This window comes from Chelonia mydas, chromosome 1, assembly GCF_015237465.2.
Source record: "Chelonia mydas isolate rCheMyd1 chromosome 1, rCheMyd1.pri.v2, whole genome shotgun sequence".
NCBI classification, from domain to species: Eukaryota; Metazoa; Chordata; order Testudines; family Cheloniidae; genus Chelonia; species Chelonia mydas.
The window spans coordinates 24,663,391-24,678,903 of NC_057849.1; the positions used below are offsets into that span (position 1 = coordinate 24,663,391).

Sequence of the window (15,513 nt, forward strand, 5' to 3'; positions counted from 1 at the left end):
TGCATGTCACTGTGACTTCTTGTGCAATCTCTATAGTTCTGTATTTTGATTGTGCAATTTGGTTTTTAACAGTATGGCTCACATAATTAAGTCAGAGAGCAACGTATGACAGCTACAGGGATGGCACAGCTCAGAGGTTACAGCATGGGACCAGAAATCCACCTTCTAGTCCTGATCCTGCCATTGATTCAATGTGAGATAAGGTGGACGAGGTAATATCTTTTATTGGATCAGCTTCTGTTGGGGAGAGAGACAAGCTTATAACTTGTCCTGTTGGGCCCTAAACTCTGCGCCATGGAGTCTCCTGCTAATCAGCTGTTGCAGAAACATGGTGTCAGGGGGACAGTGGTAAAGCCTGAGATTCACCTTTTTTCTGATCACTGAACAAGGAATTCCAGTAGAATACGAAAAAATAGCATTATCCCTAAAGTAAGTGTGCGTACACATGCGTGTGTGTATGCACCTCTCTGCGCTTCAATGTGAAACGTCCACCCAGAGCCTTCCCCAGCCCCCCTCCTGCCTGGTTTTCTGTCTCTCTTCTCAATTACCTGGCTCTACACCAGCAAACCTAGCAGAGCTAGTTAAAGCCATGGAATTGCATGGGTTTCTTAAGCATCCTGACACCGAAAACTAAACGGGTGGCAGTTCTGTCATGCAATGTACATCAAGCCTAGCACGAGAAATGAAAGAGATGAATAACAGAGAGAGCACAATAAACGTCAGTGGGGTTAGAAGCAATTAAAAAAGCAACCCTCAAACCGCAGGCCCCAAGCCCACAGAGACCCTGTGATAATCTGTCTGTATTGCTGGAGCATAGACGGCAACAGGATTAAGGCTCCTCGTGCTCCTCAGCAGGACCATGTGATGACCTGCTGATTCCAGCAAAAGGCAACATTTCCCAGCCAAGCTCTCCCTTGCTTCGCCTGTCTGGTGCTCCAGCCGCACGGAAACTCTCAGCAATCCTCAGTCAGTGGTAATCCCATCCCCTTGCTTTTAAAAAAAATGTCCCGCAACAACAGAAATCCCAGTTTCACAAAAGACAAGACGGAGGGAAATTTCTAAATGTGCAATTCAGCCAGCAGTTTAGGGACAGTGGAAGGCTCCCCTACTCCACTCACAGTGGAATGATTGCCATGCTGCTGCAAGGCAGGCAGAGAGGGACATTCCAGCAGCCTGCGTGCTGTACAGCTAGGCTCTGCATAGGCCAGCGGAGAAGAAGAAAGGGGTTGTGGATGGTCTGGAACACAGCCAATGTAACATCAGTTACAACATGTAGATCCAGGGTCTGCAAACTCCCTCCCAGGGCAAATGCAGGGATTATGGTCCCTTTTCCAGATCAGGGAGTGGATGGTTGCAGTGCTGTCCCAGGTTGACTCTCTCCCCTGCAATTTCCTCCCTGTAATTTCCCTTGTACAAAGTTTTACTAATAGAGAAAGCCAGGAAGCATGTCCTGGGCTGGTGTTAACTGTCATAGCTACACTAATTTCAATATAGCTACTGGATGAGGACCTGCCCCTAAAAGTTTATAATGGGACCTTCTGTCAGAGAAGGGATGCTGTCAAGTTATTCTGCAGTGAACCAGGCTACGAGGAAGAGAAGTGTTTTCAGTCTGAACACGTCACCAAAAACAAACCCTTAATTCTGCACTGGATCCTACTTTCACACACTCTTTGGCCTAATAGGGTCATTTTATGAGTCTCATATTGAGGGGGACAGATTAAAAATAAATGAATAAAGTTTATTTTAATCCAGAGATTTGCTGTGCTTATTTAATTCCACAGAATCTATTTTTTAAAAAAACAAATCATTATTCTAATGCACATAAGCAAACAAGGAATTAAAATGGCTGTCACTATTTCTGTATCCAAGTTTTACTTGCTCCAAAGTTGCCAGAGGAAAAGGATCATGTGACAGGCAGAAGATGACTGCTTATAATAAGTCTGTATATGTTAAACGCTAAAGGGGCAGGGGAAAATAAGTCACTTGGATTTCACCCAGAACATGTGATAATCAGATTAACAGAGAATTGTGTGTATGTGTAGTAGATGGCAAAGGAGATTGAAGTGTGCATGGTTTAAAAAAAAAAAAAAAAAAGACAGGAGTGAAACTTTCCCACCAGAGGGGAAAAAATTTCTTTCATATGCAGGGCTGTGGCAGGGGTTAGATCTATTCATGCACTGAGCCACAGCACTGAAGGTTGCCTGCTGTTGTGTGAGGATGTCACTCTTGGCCCTGGGTTTCCTGCTGGGGATTCTGCAGCCTTCATCCGGGCAGTTCCCCCGAGCCTGTGTATCTTCAGAGAGCCTGCTGAGGAAGGAATGTTGCCCACTGTGGGCTGGGGATGGGTCCCCTTGTGGAGAACTCTCTGGCAGGGGCTCCTGCCAGGAGATCCTTTTGTCCCGTGCCCCACTCGGGCCGCAGTTCCCCTTCACAGGTGTGGACGACAGAGAGGACTGGCCTGCTGTGTTTTATAACAGGACATGCCAATGCAACAGCAACTTTATGGGATTCAACTGCGGGGAGTGCAGGTTTGGCTTCTCAGGGCCCAACTGTGCCGAGAGGAGGATGCGCATGAGAAGAAGCATCTTCCAGCTTAGTAGCAAAGAGAAGAATAAGTTCCTCGCCTACCTCAACTTGGCAAAGCAAACCCCGAGCCAGGACTATGTCATCGCCAGTGGAACCTATGCTCAGATGAACAATGGCTCGACCCCCATGTTCAGGAACATCAACATTTACGACCTCTTCGTATGGATGCATTACTATGTCTCTCATGACACCTTGCTAGGTGGGTCAAGCGTATGGAGGGATATTGATTTTGCCCATGAAGCCCCAGGTTTTCTACCTTGGCATCGGCTGTTCTTGCTGCTGTGGGAACACGAGATCCAGAAGATCACAGGGGATGAGAACTTCACCATCCCTTACTGGGACTGGCGAGATGCCGAAGGCTGCGATGTCTGCACTGACGAATTGATGGGAGGCAGACACCCCACTAACCCTCAGTTACTCAGCCCAGCATCCTTTTTCTCCTCGTGGCAGGTAAGGACTGGCTGGCAGGGAGGGAGGGCTGGAAGGGTGGCTTTATGCCAAGAGATCTGATACATTACATGCTAATCGACTTGTGGCCAGAGGGAAATCTAGGTCACCAGAAAATATACTCAATCATCTTTTGGGTACATCGCTGCACCTAAAGCAAAGTGCATAACACAACATCGCAACAGTGCTGGACAGAGACATCCAGCTGAGAGAAAGTAGGGCATTTGTATGCAAGTCGCCGGCACACGGCCTCTTCACTGTAGTGTTAGTCTCTGAGCAATGGAAACAAAAGCACGGAGTTGTCATCAGTGTGCTTTGCAATCTGAAAGGCTTTCCACCCCCTGCCCCCTCACCACCTCTTTTTCCAGCCAAGATTTTTAAACTATCCAATTAAGCTTATCTAGTTTAAAGTGAAAAGTCTTTAGTGCACCAAAAGGATTGGCTATGCTGTTAACAGCAGTCATTTCCAAATAAAGGCCGGTGATTTATTCAAAAGAAAAATAAAAGCTAATCTCCGCTGTTAAAATGGGCTAAGAATTTAGCACTCAGAGTATTCCTACATTTCAAACACCGTTCATCTGAATCTATAAAGCAATATAGCCTTGCTTATTTATCTAGCTGAAGTGGATACATTGTGGTGTCCTAGTGCTATGCACTTTTGGCATTTAAAACTTTAAAGGCTAGGTCCTTAGCTGGTGCAAACTGCCATCTTTCTTTTGACTTACTTGGAGATACACCAATTTACACCAGCTGAGGATCTGGTCCTTTGTTTCCATGATTTAACGGACTGTAGGACAAATTCACCAATCTACTCCAGCAGCTCTGTGATGCTCTGGTGTCACAAAGCAAAGACAAACTGGGCTAACGCCAGCCTAGTAAACTGGATTTATGGCTGCTTTGCATCCCCAGAGTAGCACAAAGTAGTCAGGATATACCAATGAATCTGACCCTGTATTTTTAACTGATGCAATGGCTCCTTTCAGTTACAGCAGTGTAATCAGAGTATTGATTTAAGTGGAATTCCTCTGGATTAACACCAGTTCAGAATTGTAAAAGTACCGAAATTGGTCCAGTATATAGAATACAAGCAGCCAGAAAGATGTCATTTGTCTCAGAGTGTGGTTTTCTCATTCCAACAAAATGTGAAACCAGCGAAGTCCTGCAGAATTTTATTTATATAGTCCCATATGTGCATATGGTACTTCACATGGGGTGAAATCCTGGCTCCACTGAAGTCAGTGGGCGTTTTGTCATTAACTTCAGCGGAGCTAGGATTTCACCCAGAGAATACAGCAGACCCACATCTGATTTCTCACTGGTCTAAACCAGGAGTATCATGAAGTCAATGAAGTTGCACCAGTATGAAACTGGTGTAAGTGAAATTAGAATCAGGCCTATTTTGCCTGTCCTGTGGAGTGTGAAGTCTAATTAAGACATATATAGCACACTGGATGACAGGTCAATAGTAACAGGGTGCAGATAGTATTACAGAATTAGCAAGTTTCTAGCTGTCTCCATATGTACGCAATAATGTTTTCCTACAAAGCAGGAGGGGTCAGAGAGCAATGCTTTGCTTACCCTTTCGAAGGTCTGACTGATATAGGTAGATACATATAGCTTCCCTATCGGTGTAGTATCTGAGCACATAAAAGCTTTGCTACCGTACATTTAAAAACAGTGGTATTCTATAATTTACCACTTCAGGCTGGCTGTCCTTCAGATAGCCCATAAACAAAGCAAAGCTTCTCTTAAAAGACACATCTCGTCAAAATAAAGTCTTTGTATGCCTTGAGCACAAAAGTGTTGCTGCAGGGAAGGGGGAATGCAGCATGTTTAAAAAAAATGCTTGGTTTTGGGGCAAAACTTCCCAAAGCACCTCAGTCCCATTGTCAACATTTCCTAAGTCACTTTTGAAGATGGGGTTTAGGCACCTAAGTCACTTGGTAATATTTTTTTAAAGTGCCTATTTGTTAAAACTTTCAAACTAGTTCTAACTAGGACTTTGCATTCAGCGCTCTGATTCTCCTCCAACACCTATGTGTAACGTTACTGATGTCAGTGGATTTACTCCTGAATTACAATGGCAAGATAGCAGAATCGTGTTTTGATTTGGGGAGCATGTGGTCAAGGTACAAGTTAGACTGATGTTCCTTTAGTACAGTGGTTCTCAAACTATGGGGCAGGCCTCCCAAGGGAGGCACGGGAATCTGTCAAGGGAGGTGGGAGCTGTGAGCTTTTTTTTTTCTTTTTTTTTCTTCTTTTTTTAAGAGCTCTGGCTGTCAGCCCTGGGGGGCTGGGGCTCGTGCACAGCCAGGAGGTGAGGGGATGGGATAAAGGGAACAGCCATAGCCCTGCCACCCCAGGGCTAATAGCCAGAGCCCTGCCATCCTGGGATTCTCCTTCCCCGCCCCCTCAAACCCTCACCAAGAGGCAGCCCAGGCTTGGTCTCGCCTTTCCCCTTCACCCCTGCAAGTCCCTCACTGGAAGGTGGCAGCAGGACTCCGGCTGTCAGCCCCAGGGTGGCAGCAGAAGTGCAGAGGTAAGGGTGGCAATGGGGCACTAAGTCTGCTGTGAAAAGTAATATTGACAAATATCACTTTTCACATTGCCACCCTTACTTCTGCACTGCTGCTGGCGTGGCGCTGCCTTCAGAGCTGGGTGCCTGGCAGCTGTGCTGCTCTCCGCTCTGCCTTCAGAGCTGCGTGACGGTATATGCACTCGTGGGGGAGGGGGGCATAAGCGACTATAAACACAAGGAAGGAGGGCATGATCAAATGCATTTTGATCACTGCTTTAGTAGCTCTGAGGCCAAATGTTACTCTGGCTTACAATTAGAGATAGGTAGAAAATGGTATTCCAGACCCACACAATTTTTTCCACTCTTCATTTGGATGAAACCAAGACCTTTCAAAGATTTTTTTACCCCCCCAAAAAGAAAATAAATATGAAACTGATTCCATAGCCCATTGGTTAGGCACTCATCCAGTATAGCTGGGGAGGGATAGCTCAGTGGTTTGAGCATTGGCCTGCTAAACTGAGGGTTGTGAGTTCAATCCTTGAGGGGCCATTTAGGGATCTGGGGCAAAAATTGGGGATTGGTCCTGCTTTGAGCAGGGGTTGGACTAGATGACCTCCTGAGGTCCCTTCCAACCCTGATATTCTATGATGTGGATGGTCCAAGTTCAAGTCCCAGCTTTCAATCAGATAGAATGGGGACTTGAAGCTAGGTCTTCTCCGTGCCAGGTGAGCACCTTAGCCACTGGGCCATTCTCAGGTGAGTCATTTGCTCCCTCCCTCCTGGACCTGAACATTTTTTCACAACAAAAGTTTCATCACAACAGATGCATTCTCATGGAAAACTTTGGTTTCAACAAATTGCCATTTTCTAACATAAAAAGGTTGTCAGAAAATTCCCAACCAGCTCTACTGACAGTGGAGTAACTCTGAAGTCAGAGGAGTGCCTTAGTCTGACACTAGAATCAGAATCTCATTCCATAAAACTAAAAGGAAACAAACAGTCTTAGCTTCAGCCGGAAGGCAACCATAGATCTAGGGCAGTGTATGCTGACTGCCAAAGCACTGCCAGTCAAATAACAAAGGACACACTAATAAGGGGGTGGAGGGTTGAGAGATGTGTAGGAATTCAGGCTTTTAATAGGGTAATCTAAATGATAGAGAGGAGAAGAGAAACAGCTAAAAATGACATTAAAATAAAGAAGTATCACAGTGTCCTTTTAAAATCCACAATGCCCTTTCAAAATGTAATAAAATAATGACTGCGGATTCTGCAGTGTTAGGAAAATTAAGACATGGTGGCACACTCAAAGGGTTGTTATGGATTTGTTTAAAAAAATGTAAAGTGCCTATTTGAAGCACAGCATCTCTTTCTAAAGAAAGGAGCAAAATACTTTATTCCATGGCAAAGTTGCTATGGCAACATGGATACCCATGCCTGCATGCTGAAATTCTAGCTCCCCCCTCTCACTTTTTTTCCTTCAGCTACTGCTACCACTTAGTTGAGTGAATTATCTGTCCATGGTTTTTTTCTCATTTTTATCCTCTAAAAAAGACTTCTGACTCCTGCTTCTGTTAGGAACCGCTAATATGTTTTTTCTCTCTAGAATTTACCTTATCCTTGCAGATGTTTGTAACTAATGGCTAAACTGTTGCCTTCAGATTTCTTTGTCTTAAATAAAGCCCATAGGCACTCATTAATGCCGTACTGAGCTATGCAATCTCCTGCAAATCCGGAGCAAGGGAGAAAGAAAGCAGAATCTTTGCATGGAAGCTTGAGAGGTGATTTTTTCGGGGGGTTAGTTCTTCAAGATAATGTATTGGCTAAGAGAAATCAGCACTGTGCCCTGTTTGAATGTTTCTGGTCCACGTTCTGCTCTCTGGTGCACTGGTGTAAATTTAGAGTCACTCTATTAAAGTCTATGGAGTTACCAAGGATTTGCTCTGGTGAAAGTAAAAGCAGAATTTGGCTCATTTTGTTGAGATTGAGCGTTCGAGTCAATTGGGTTTGGGTGCCAGGTACATTACAGACAAAATAAGGAAATAGAGTATAAATTCTACCCAGAGTCACTAGTATATATTGGCTGCTTTGTTCCACTCCTGTAATGGAACACAGCTAGATTGGACTGGGCCTGGTGTACTCTGGCACCTGGAAAAATAGACTGACTTAGAGGAAGTAATTGCACAGACTGGACTAAGTTCTGCTTTCAGTCACAGGAATGTAAGGTCTTCACGCCAGGCTCGATTCTCCACTACCCTGGCACTCCATGCAAACATTTACACCTTTGAAAATGTGTATAAAATGCTGCTGAATCAGTACGGTAGCATTTTTCCACCCTGGATGTGCCCAGGGACGGCAACGGTGAGCAACCCCTGTATGGGGTGTGCAAGTTGGATAGTCGGGCACATTAACTAAGGACTAGGCATGTCTATTCATCGTAGAGGTGGGTTGATGGCTGCACAATTAAGGGGGCAAGCAAGGCATCATTCCAAGCACTATTTTCTACCCACATCCAAAACCTGTAAAAAAACCCTCTAATCACCAAACCAAAAAGGATCCAATCCTCCTTTGCTCCAGTATTTCTTGTGGCTTTTATTTTTTTAAGTGTTCTTAGGCTAAAGCAGATTTTTTTAAAATTTTGAATAAAATTGTGCGCATTATTTTAAAGATATTTGCTTAGCAAAACAAAACAAAACAAAACAAACAAACAAAAACCCTCACATCTCATCTCACTTATTTGTACAGGGCTGTCTGCTTATTTGGCTATTGTGACCAAACCAGGCCAGGAAGGGATCTCTCTACCCAGCATTTTGGAGCGAGCGAAAGCAAGCTTTCCAGGCCTAGCGGGGCTCACAGTACTGCTCTGAAAATGGCTGCACAGACAGCACTTTGAAGTTGCGGCTCAGGCTCTGAAGCCGACCCCGCTGCCTAGCCACAGGTACCCATATCTCAGAAACTGCTTATGCCTCTGACTGCAACTTACAACACAATAAGTTTAAGACCGTGTCTGCTGCACAGGTTCATTTTCAAAAGAAGAAAAATAAAACCCTGACAGCTGTTTGTGAGCAAGGAGCTGTCAATCAGGTGGTCATCAAGATTAGTCTCTTTGCTGTCTACTTACAGAGATTTTAAGTCTGAAACACGCTGTGTTACAGAGAGATTAGAATCTACATGCTGTGTTCCATGGAGATTAGGCTCTCGGTGCCGCAGAGAAATGAAGAGAAAGAAAGCCCCCAAACAAGAAGCGTGGGCCAGATTCTCCCATCAGTTATACTGCTGCAAACCCAAAGTAATCCCACTGATTTCATTCACTGGATTTATTTTGGATTCACATCTGGGAGGAGAGTTTGGCCTATAGTTGCTAGTCTGTTCCCCACATATGTAGCAACAGCGGTAAAGAATGGCCTATTAAAAAAATATAAACCTCAATGACAGAAATGATCGGAAGTTTAGAAATTCCCAGGTCAGGTTTGTCATCAATGCTATTGCACACTAATAATTCAGTGAAAAGGGATCTGACCTGTAGGAGGCTGAGTCTGCGTGTGCATTTGGGGTGCAGGGGTGGCCACACCAAAAAGGCCTGGCCTGGCGCCAGAAAAGCAGCACATCATCATATGCTGGCAAACCAGAAGGGAATGAATCTTTCGGTAGTGATTCGCAATAATATCCCCTCCATGCTAGCAAACCCCAGCTCTGTTGGGAGGTAAGATGTCCTCAGGCATTGGGCTGCCCCTCTGCAGAGGGAGGAATTTCAACCAGAGTTAATTGAACATGGAGAAAATACCTTATAGGGGTTAGGTTTGTTTCAGTCGTGTCACTTTCAGTAGCGCCTTTAATTTATGCATATGCAGTAGGGGTCAGAAATTCATAGACTGGAGATAATTTGTCACCTTATGCCCTGGCAGAATTGTCTCTTACAATCTCTTTGAAGTTTTACTTTTACATTTTTCTTTTATTCTGCCCATTTGCTAATCTATCTTTTCAGCCCCACAAATGTTTGAAAGAGCTCTTCATGTGCTCTTAATTGGGTATAAATATGCATAATCTCTTTCAGAGTTCCTTGCTTTGTTTTAAAGACGAGACATTATTACGATAGGGTCTCCAAAGTTCAGCTTGTTCCGTTACACAATAGCTCAGGATTCTTCTCACATCTCGCTATGTTTGGTGAGTGAGTTGCATTTGGATGCCACCTAATGAAGGCCTGATTGTGCCAGGCCCTAATGCAGCCATGTAGAGTCATACCCCTGGGCAGCCTCCATGCATCTGTATTTCAGGTGTGAGGTGACAGCTGGGGCTGCAAGCCCAATCCCACGCCAAAGCAAGCAGGTGGGGATGTCCAGAGAGGGGCAGGGAGTGGGTGGAGTCTTAGCCCACTCCACTCAATATGTTGGCCGGTGGAGCTGAAGGGAAGTGCAGTAATATATACTTAGCAAAGAGGTGGTGTGAATTATTATCCCATGGGAGCAAAGCAGGAGTACTGAAAGATTTGTGAGGCTGAGCTACGCACCGCCCCCTAGTGAAGGCAATGAGCACAGGCTCAATCTAAGCCTTAGTTTATTCTCCCTTTAATGTGTAGATCAGTATATATTTGAACATTTTCACATGTATTTGAGAAAATATTTATCACCATTAACATAAAATTTTTGGCTTGATGTTTGTAAACAGTGCATGTCACTGTTCTCATTGCAGTAACCTTAAAGAATTATCACAAATAATGCCGGCATTAAAAAATGAAATATCTACACTTCAGAGAGTAAGCAATTTACAAAAGTTTAACACAAGACTGAAGAAAGTCTAAGGCTTCAGTCCTACAATTGGTTCCACATGAGTGTAGGGATCCGTCTGCACAGAGACAACTGCAGAATCAGGGCCTAAGGGTTGAGGTAAAAAACCAGCCGCTTTAAAGAAAGGTGTGAGTCACAGTAAATGCTACCAAACTTTTACAAATATTTCCTAATCTTAATATTCCATTTGAAAGTGTGGAGAATCAGCAAAGCCAGCTCCTCAGCTGGTGCAAATTAGCAAAGTTCACTGAATTGTGCTAAGAGATGACATGAAGAACTCTACAAAGGAACCCATTTCCAGAGCACAACAAGAAGTTTTATTAAACCCAGGAACTATGCTGCATATTCTTGAGTGCCATCTACTGGCACTATCTATTAACTATTTATATAAATGCAGCTATTGTGCATGTTCATAACTTCAATGGAGCTGCGCTTATTTATGCTTGCTGAGGATCAGGCCCTTGCAATGTTTGCAGGAGTGAGCATTGTCCAATGTGAATCTATGAATTTGTTCCAAAAGAGAAAAACTTCAGTAGAGCAATTTTTAAAAGGGAGGCCTGATCTTGAATTAGGAGAAAAGGGGGCGACAAAGGCCCATTTGTCATAGCTTTTGAGGCCAGAAAGGCTTACTATGATCATCTAGTCTGACTTCCTACATATCACAGGCCACAGAACCTCACCAACAATTTCTGCATTAGGTCCGTAACTTTTGTTTGAACTAGTGAATACCATTGCTAGAAAGACACCCAGTCTAATTTTAAGGCCAGATTGTCTGATTTGTGGCTCAAAACAGATAGAAAGTCACAGACAGTCATTTTCACTCCCTTTTCTTAAATCAACATTTCTTGACCCAGAGCTACTTGATTTCTTATAAGCATCCCACCTCTGCTGGATTGCATATAAGAATCCAGCCAAGTAATGATGGCTAGGTTGAGAGGCAGATGGAAATATATCTGGGACTTTATCTATTTATAGAATGAATAATGATAAAAATCCCAGTGCATATGACTGTCCTACATTTATGTATGATTTGACTGTTTCTCTCTCACCCTCCTAGGTTGTGATTCTAAAAGCCGCTCTGTGCAGGCAGACTCCTGCAGAGCCCCACGGACTGCAGTTGCGTTCCATCCAGGTGTTGGGATGAAACCCAGTTCAGGGCAACACATACCTATTTCCAACAGCAGCCCTAGGAGTTTTAACACACGAGGCCAAACTGAAGTTAATGAAGTGACACCAGAGATTAATTTGTTTGATAAATTTCAAAACTAAGACTGGGGGAAAGGATGATCTTGTGGGTTAAAGGACCTGGCTGGGACTTGAGGAATCTGAGTTGGATTCCCAGATCAGCCACAGACTTCCCATGGAATTTTGGGCAGGTCACATCATCTTTCTGCAGCTCAGTAAAATGGGAATACAACAATTCCTTTTCTCCCATCTTTTGCTGTCTTGTCTATTTAGATAGGAAGCTCTTTGGCACAAGGACTGTCTCTTACTAGGTGTTTCTACAGAGCCTTAAACAATGGGTCCCTGATTCTGATTGGGGCCTCCAGGCACAATACTAACAATAATCTGTAAAAACTGTTCACTTTTCCATTCGGGCTCCTCCAGATCTGCCGATCTCTTTCTGAGAAGTGGTGCCTGACCTTGGATCAGCCTTGATTTTGTTCCCTCAGAACATGCAGTCCTGACCTTGAACACTAAAGGCCCGATGCTTGTTTCATCTCCATTCTTTTTCACATATTTTATTGCATTATATTTACTCCTGATTTTTACACAGAGAGCAGAAGCTGGATCCATGAATCTATGGGCTAGATACTCAGCTGATGTAAATCAGTGAAGTAACCTGTATGTGCTGGCCTTATTTAGTTGCAAAGTCAAGAAGTCAAAAGTTAGGATTTACCTATTTTACTGTTGCCCACATAGCTTTTATTCTGGCCCCCTGTGCATCCATCTTGTGCACTGAATAAGGCAGGGGTCCTGTGGGAAAAAAAAATAGCACATGATAATGTAATTAAAAATGGTCTCTCCCCTTGCGACATGTGCATTAGGCTCATTAAGGTTGAACAGACAATGGTAAATCTGGCATTTTCAAACTTTAAAATTCTTGCCTTTGCAACCTAAATAATAGTCTTTTAACTTAGAGGGTTTTTAAAAATTTAATAAAACAGAATGTGTCCTGTTCAATCCCTTCTGTAAGAGCTAAGTATTATTATTTGTATATATTTTGCAGCAGTTTGTCATGAAAGTGTTCTCTTAACATTTCTCCCTATAATTTACTGACCTTATTTGAACAACAAGCTTTAAGGTGCCACCAGACTCCTCGTTGTTTTTGTGGATACAGACTAACACGGCTACCCCACTGATACTTGACCCTACTTGGTCATGCTAGAGATTAATGTTGGCATATACCAGCTGTGCCCACTAGCGACATTAGCTTTAACGGCATTAGAAAACTGCATCACACAGAACATAGGACGAAAACCACAAATCAAACGCACTTGCCTAACTGAAAAGAGCAAGGGTTCCCTTTCTCGGCTACCCTGAAGTTCAAAGGTCACATCATACATTCTGCAAAGCAAACGACTTTCTCAGTGGCTTCTGATTTTTTATTTTAATAGCCTTCAGCTTTTCTCCCAGTTTTTAGAACTGCTTGTGCTGGGACTTCTCTCGAGCCTATCTGTACTGGCAAACATCGCACCTTTCACTACACACCTATCCAAACTGCTCATTCCACATTTCAACTCTGACCTTCTGGAGCACTACCTTGATCACAGTTAGCCATTACCTTCCCACCTTATTTTGAACTTCTCTGTACAAGGCATGGATTCTTTGGGGGAAGTCTGGGCCTCATCACCAGTCAAAATATTATGTTGTTGTTAAAGGTAATAATGTATAGCATTGCATATGTAGAAAAGGTACAGCATTGCTGCAGAAAAGGTAAAATATGCCAGACAAACATGAGGGACATATTTTGCTCTCAGTTATGCCCATATGACCTTAATGAGGACAATAGAATTGCATGGGTGTAGCTATAGAGAGAGTGTAACAAAGTCTATGTCCCAATATACTTACATCCTAAAGATGTAAGAGGGGGCTTTAAGGGAGGAACAGTAAGATTAATTATTTATTAAAATAAATCAAACACCATTTGCATTTTGGGGGGTACTGATATATCTGGTCTTGACACTGCCTTTAAGGATGAACAATCCTACTTTCTTCCACTTCGTGCTTACAGGATATATTGCCTCTTGCACTTCTTGTTGCTCAGTATTTTATTTCATTAAATACAAATATACAATAAGCATGAAGGAATTCTTTGGAGATTTCCCCCTGGCCTGTTTTCTGTTGCACATCCACTTTCCACACATGCCATGACCAAGCACACAGACAAGGCAGACATTGGTCACAGAGTTTTATGTTTTGGTGGGGATAGAGAGGTTTTTCTGTTTTGTTTTTTTGTTTTATAACGGGGGAGGATCGTTAAATACAGACATAGCTATTGGCCCAGATCCTCAGCTACAGCTAAGGAGCACACAGTGCAACTCCAGAAGCTTTTAAGCCAATAGTCCTCTTTTTCCTTTTCATAGAGTTTAAGGCCAGAAGGGATCATTAGATCACCTAAACTGATCTCCTGCCTACCAAAGGCCATTAAATTCTCCCCAGTTCTGGGCAGGCTGAATATCAGGTAGGTGCCTGGCATAGGTTAGAGTAGTCTCAGGTTTGTCTTAACTTGTGTTAGTTGTGTGTGGCTTCACAAGGCCAATATGGAAGCCAAGATACAGGGAAACCTGGACACATCTTTTTTCCCCAGGTCACTTCTCTTATGCAAACAGTTGAGGTGGGAAAGAGCTGCTATGCCTAGGAGCTGCTATGACCACACTACTACCATACTCAAGGAGCTGACTGAGGAGATATCTGAGCCATTAGTGATTATCTCTGAAAAGTCATGGAAGATGGGAGACATTCCAGAAGACTGGAAAAGGGCAAATATAGTGCCAATCTATAAAAAAGGGAAATAAGGACAACCCAGGGAATTACAGACCAGTCAGCTTAACTTCAGTACTTGGAAAGATAACGGAGCAAATAATCAAGCAATCAGTTTGTGAATATCTAGAAGATAATAGGGTGATAAGAAAAAGTCCGCATGGATTTGTCAAGAACAAATCACGTCAAATCAACCTGATAGATTTCTTTGACAGGGTAACAAGAATTGGGGGGCGGGGGGGAGAGAGAGTGGTAGATCTGGTATATCTTGAATTTAGTAAGGCTTTTGATGCTGTCTCACATGACCTTCTCATAAACAAGCTAGGGAAATACAATTTAGATGGAGCTATTCTATGGTGGGTGCATAACTGGTTGGAAATCGGTTCCCAGAGAGTAGTTATCATTGGTTCCCAGTCAAGCTGAAAGTTTCAAGAGCTTTGGAGGATATGATTAAAATTCAAAATGATCTGGACAAACTGGAGAAATTGTCTGAAGTAAATAGGATGAAATTTAATATGGACAATTACAAAGTACTCCACTTAGGAAGGAACAATCAGGTGTACATATACAATATGGGAAATGACTGCATAGGAAGGAGTACTGCAGAAAGGGATTTCAGTGTCATAGTGGATCACAAGCTAAATATGAGTCAACAGTGTAATACTGTTGAATAAAAATCAAATAGCATTCTCAATGTATTAGTAGGAGCATGGTAAGCAAGACACGAGAAGTAATTCTAATCAGTAGTAAGAAAGACAAGAGAAGTAATTCAAAATCAAATAGCATTCTCGGGGTGAAAGTAAGTCGAGTGACTTACCGGTACTCTGGGGCCAGCTCTGGCTCCCGGAAGGGGAGGGGCCTAGGGCGGAAGGGGCGGGGTTGAGGGGGTCAGAGCCAGCCCCAGCCCATCCTATAAGGTAAGTGCCCCCCCAATGGGGTAGCAGTAGCAGCCCAGGGCTCCGGGGGCTATTTAAAGGGCCCACAGCTCCCCTGCTTCTACCGCCCCAGTCCTTTAAATAGCCATCGGAGCCCTGGAGTAGCGGCAGTGGGGCTCCAGTGGCTATTTAAAGGGCCCGGGCGGTAGAAGCAGGGGAGCCCCAGGCCCTTTGAATAGCTGCCGGAGCCCTGCAGCCGCTACCCCAGGGCTCCAGCAGCGGGGCTCTGGAGGCAGTTTAAAGTTTAAATTTAAATTGCCCC

At 43.7% G+C, this 15,513-nt stretch overlaps 1 protein-coding gene across 1 annotated transcript in view; it reads left to right on the forward strand.

Moving 5' to 3' along the window:
- Window positions 1-1,565: 1,565 nt before the first annotated feature.
- The window catches only part of TYR (tyrosinase), an 84,737-nt gene continuing 70,789 nt past the window's right edge, over window positions 1,566-15,513 (forward strand). The window contains exon 1 of the mRNA XM_043528691.1: window positions 1,566-3,036. Within this exon, the coding sequence (XP_043384626.1) occupies window positions 2,218-3,036 (819 nt within the window). The 5' untranslated portion in view covers window positions 1,566-2,217. The remainder of the gene's footprint in view (window positions 3,037-15,513) is intronic.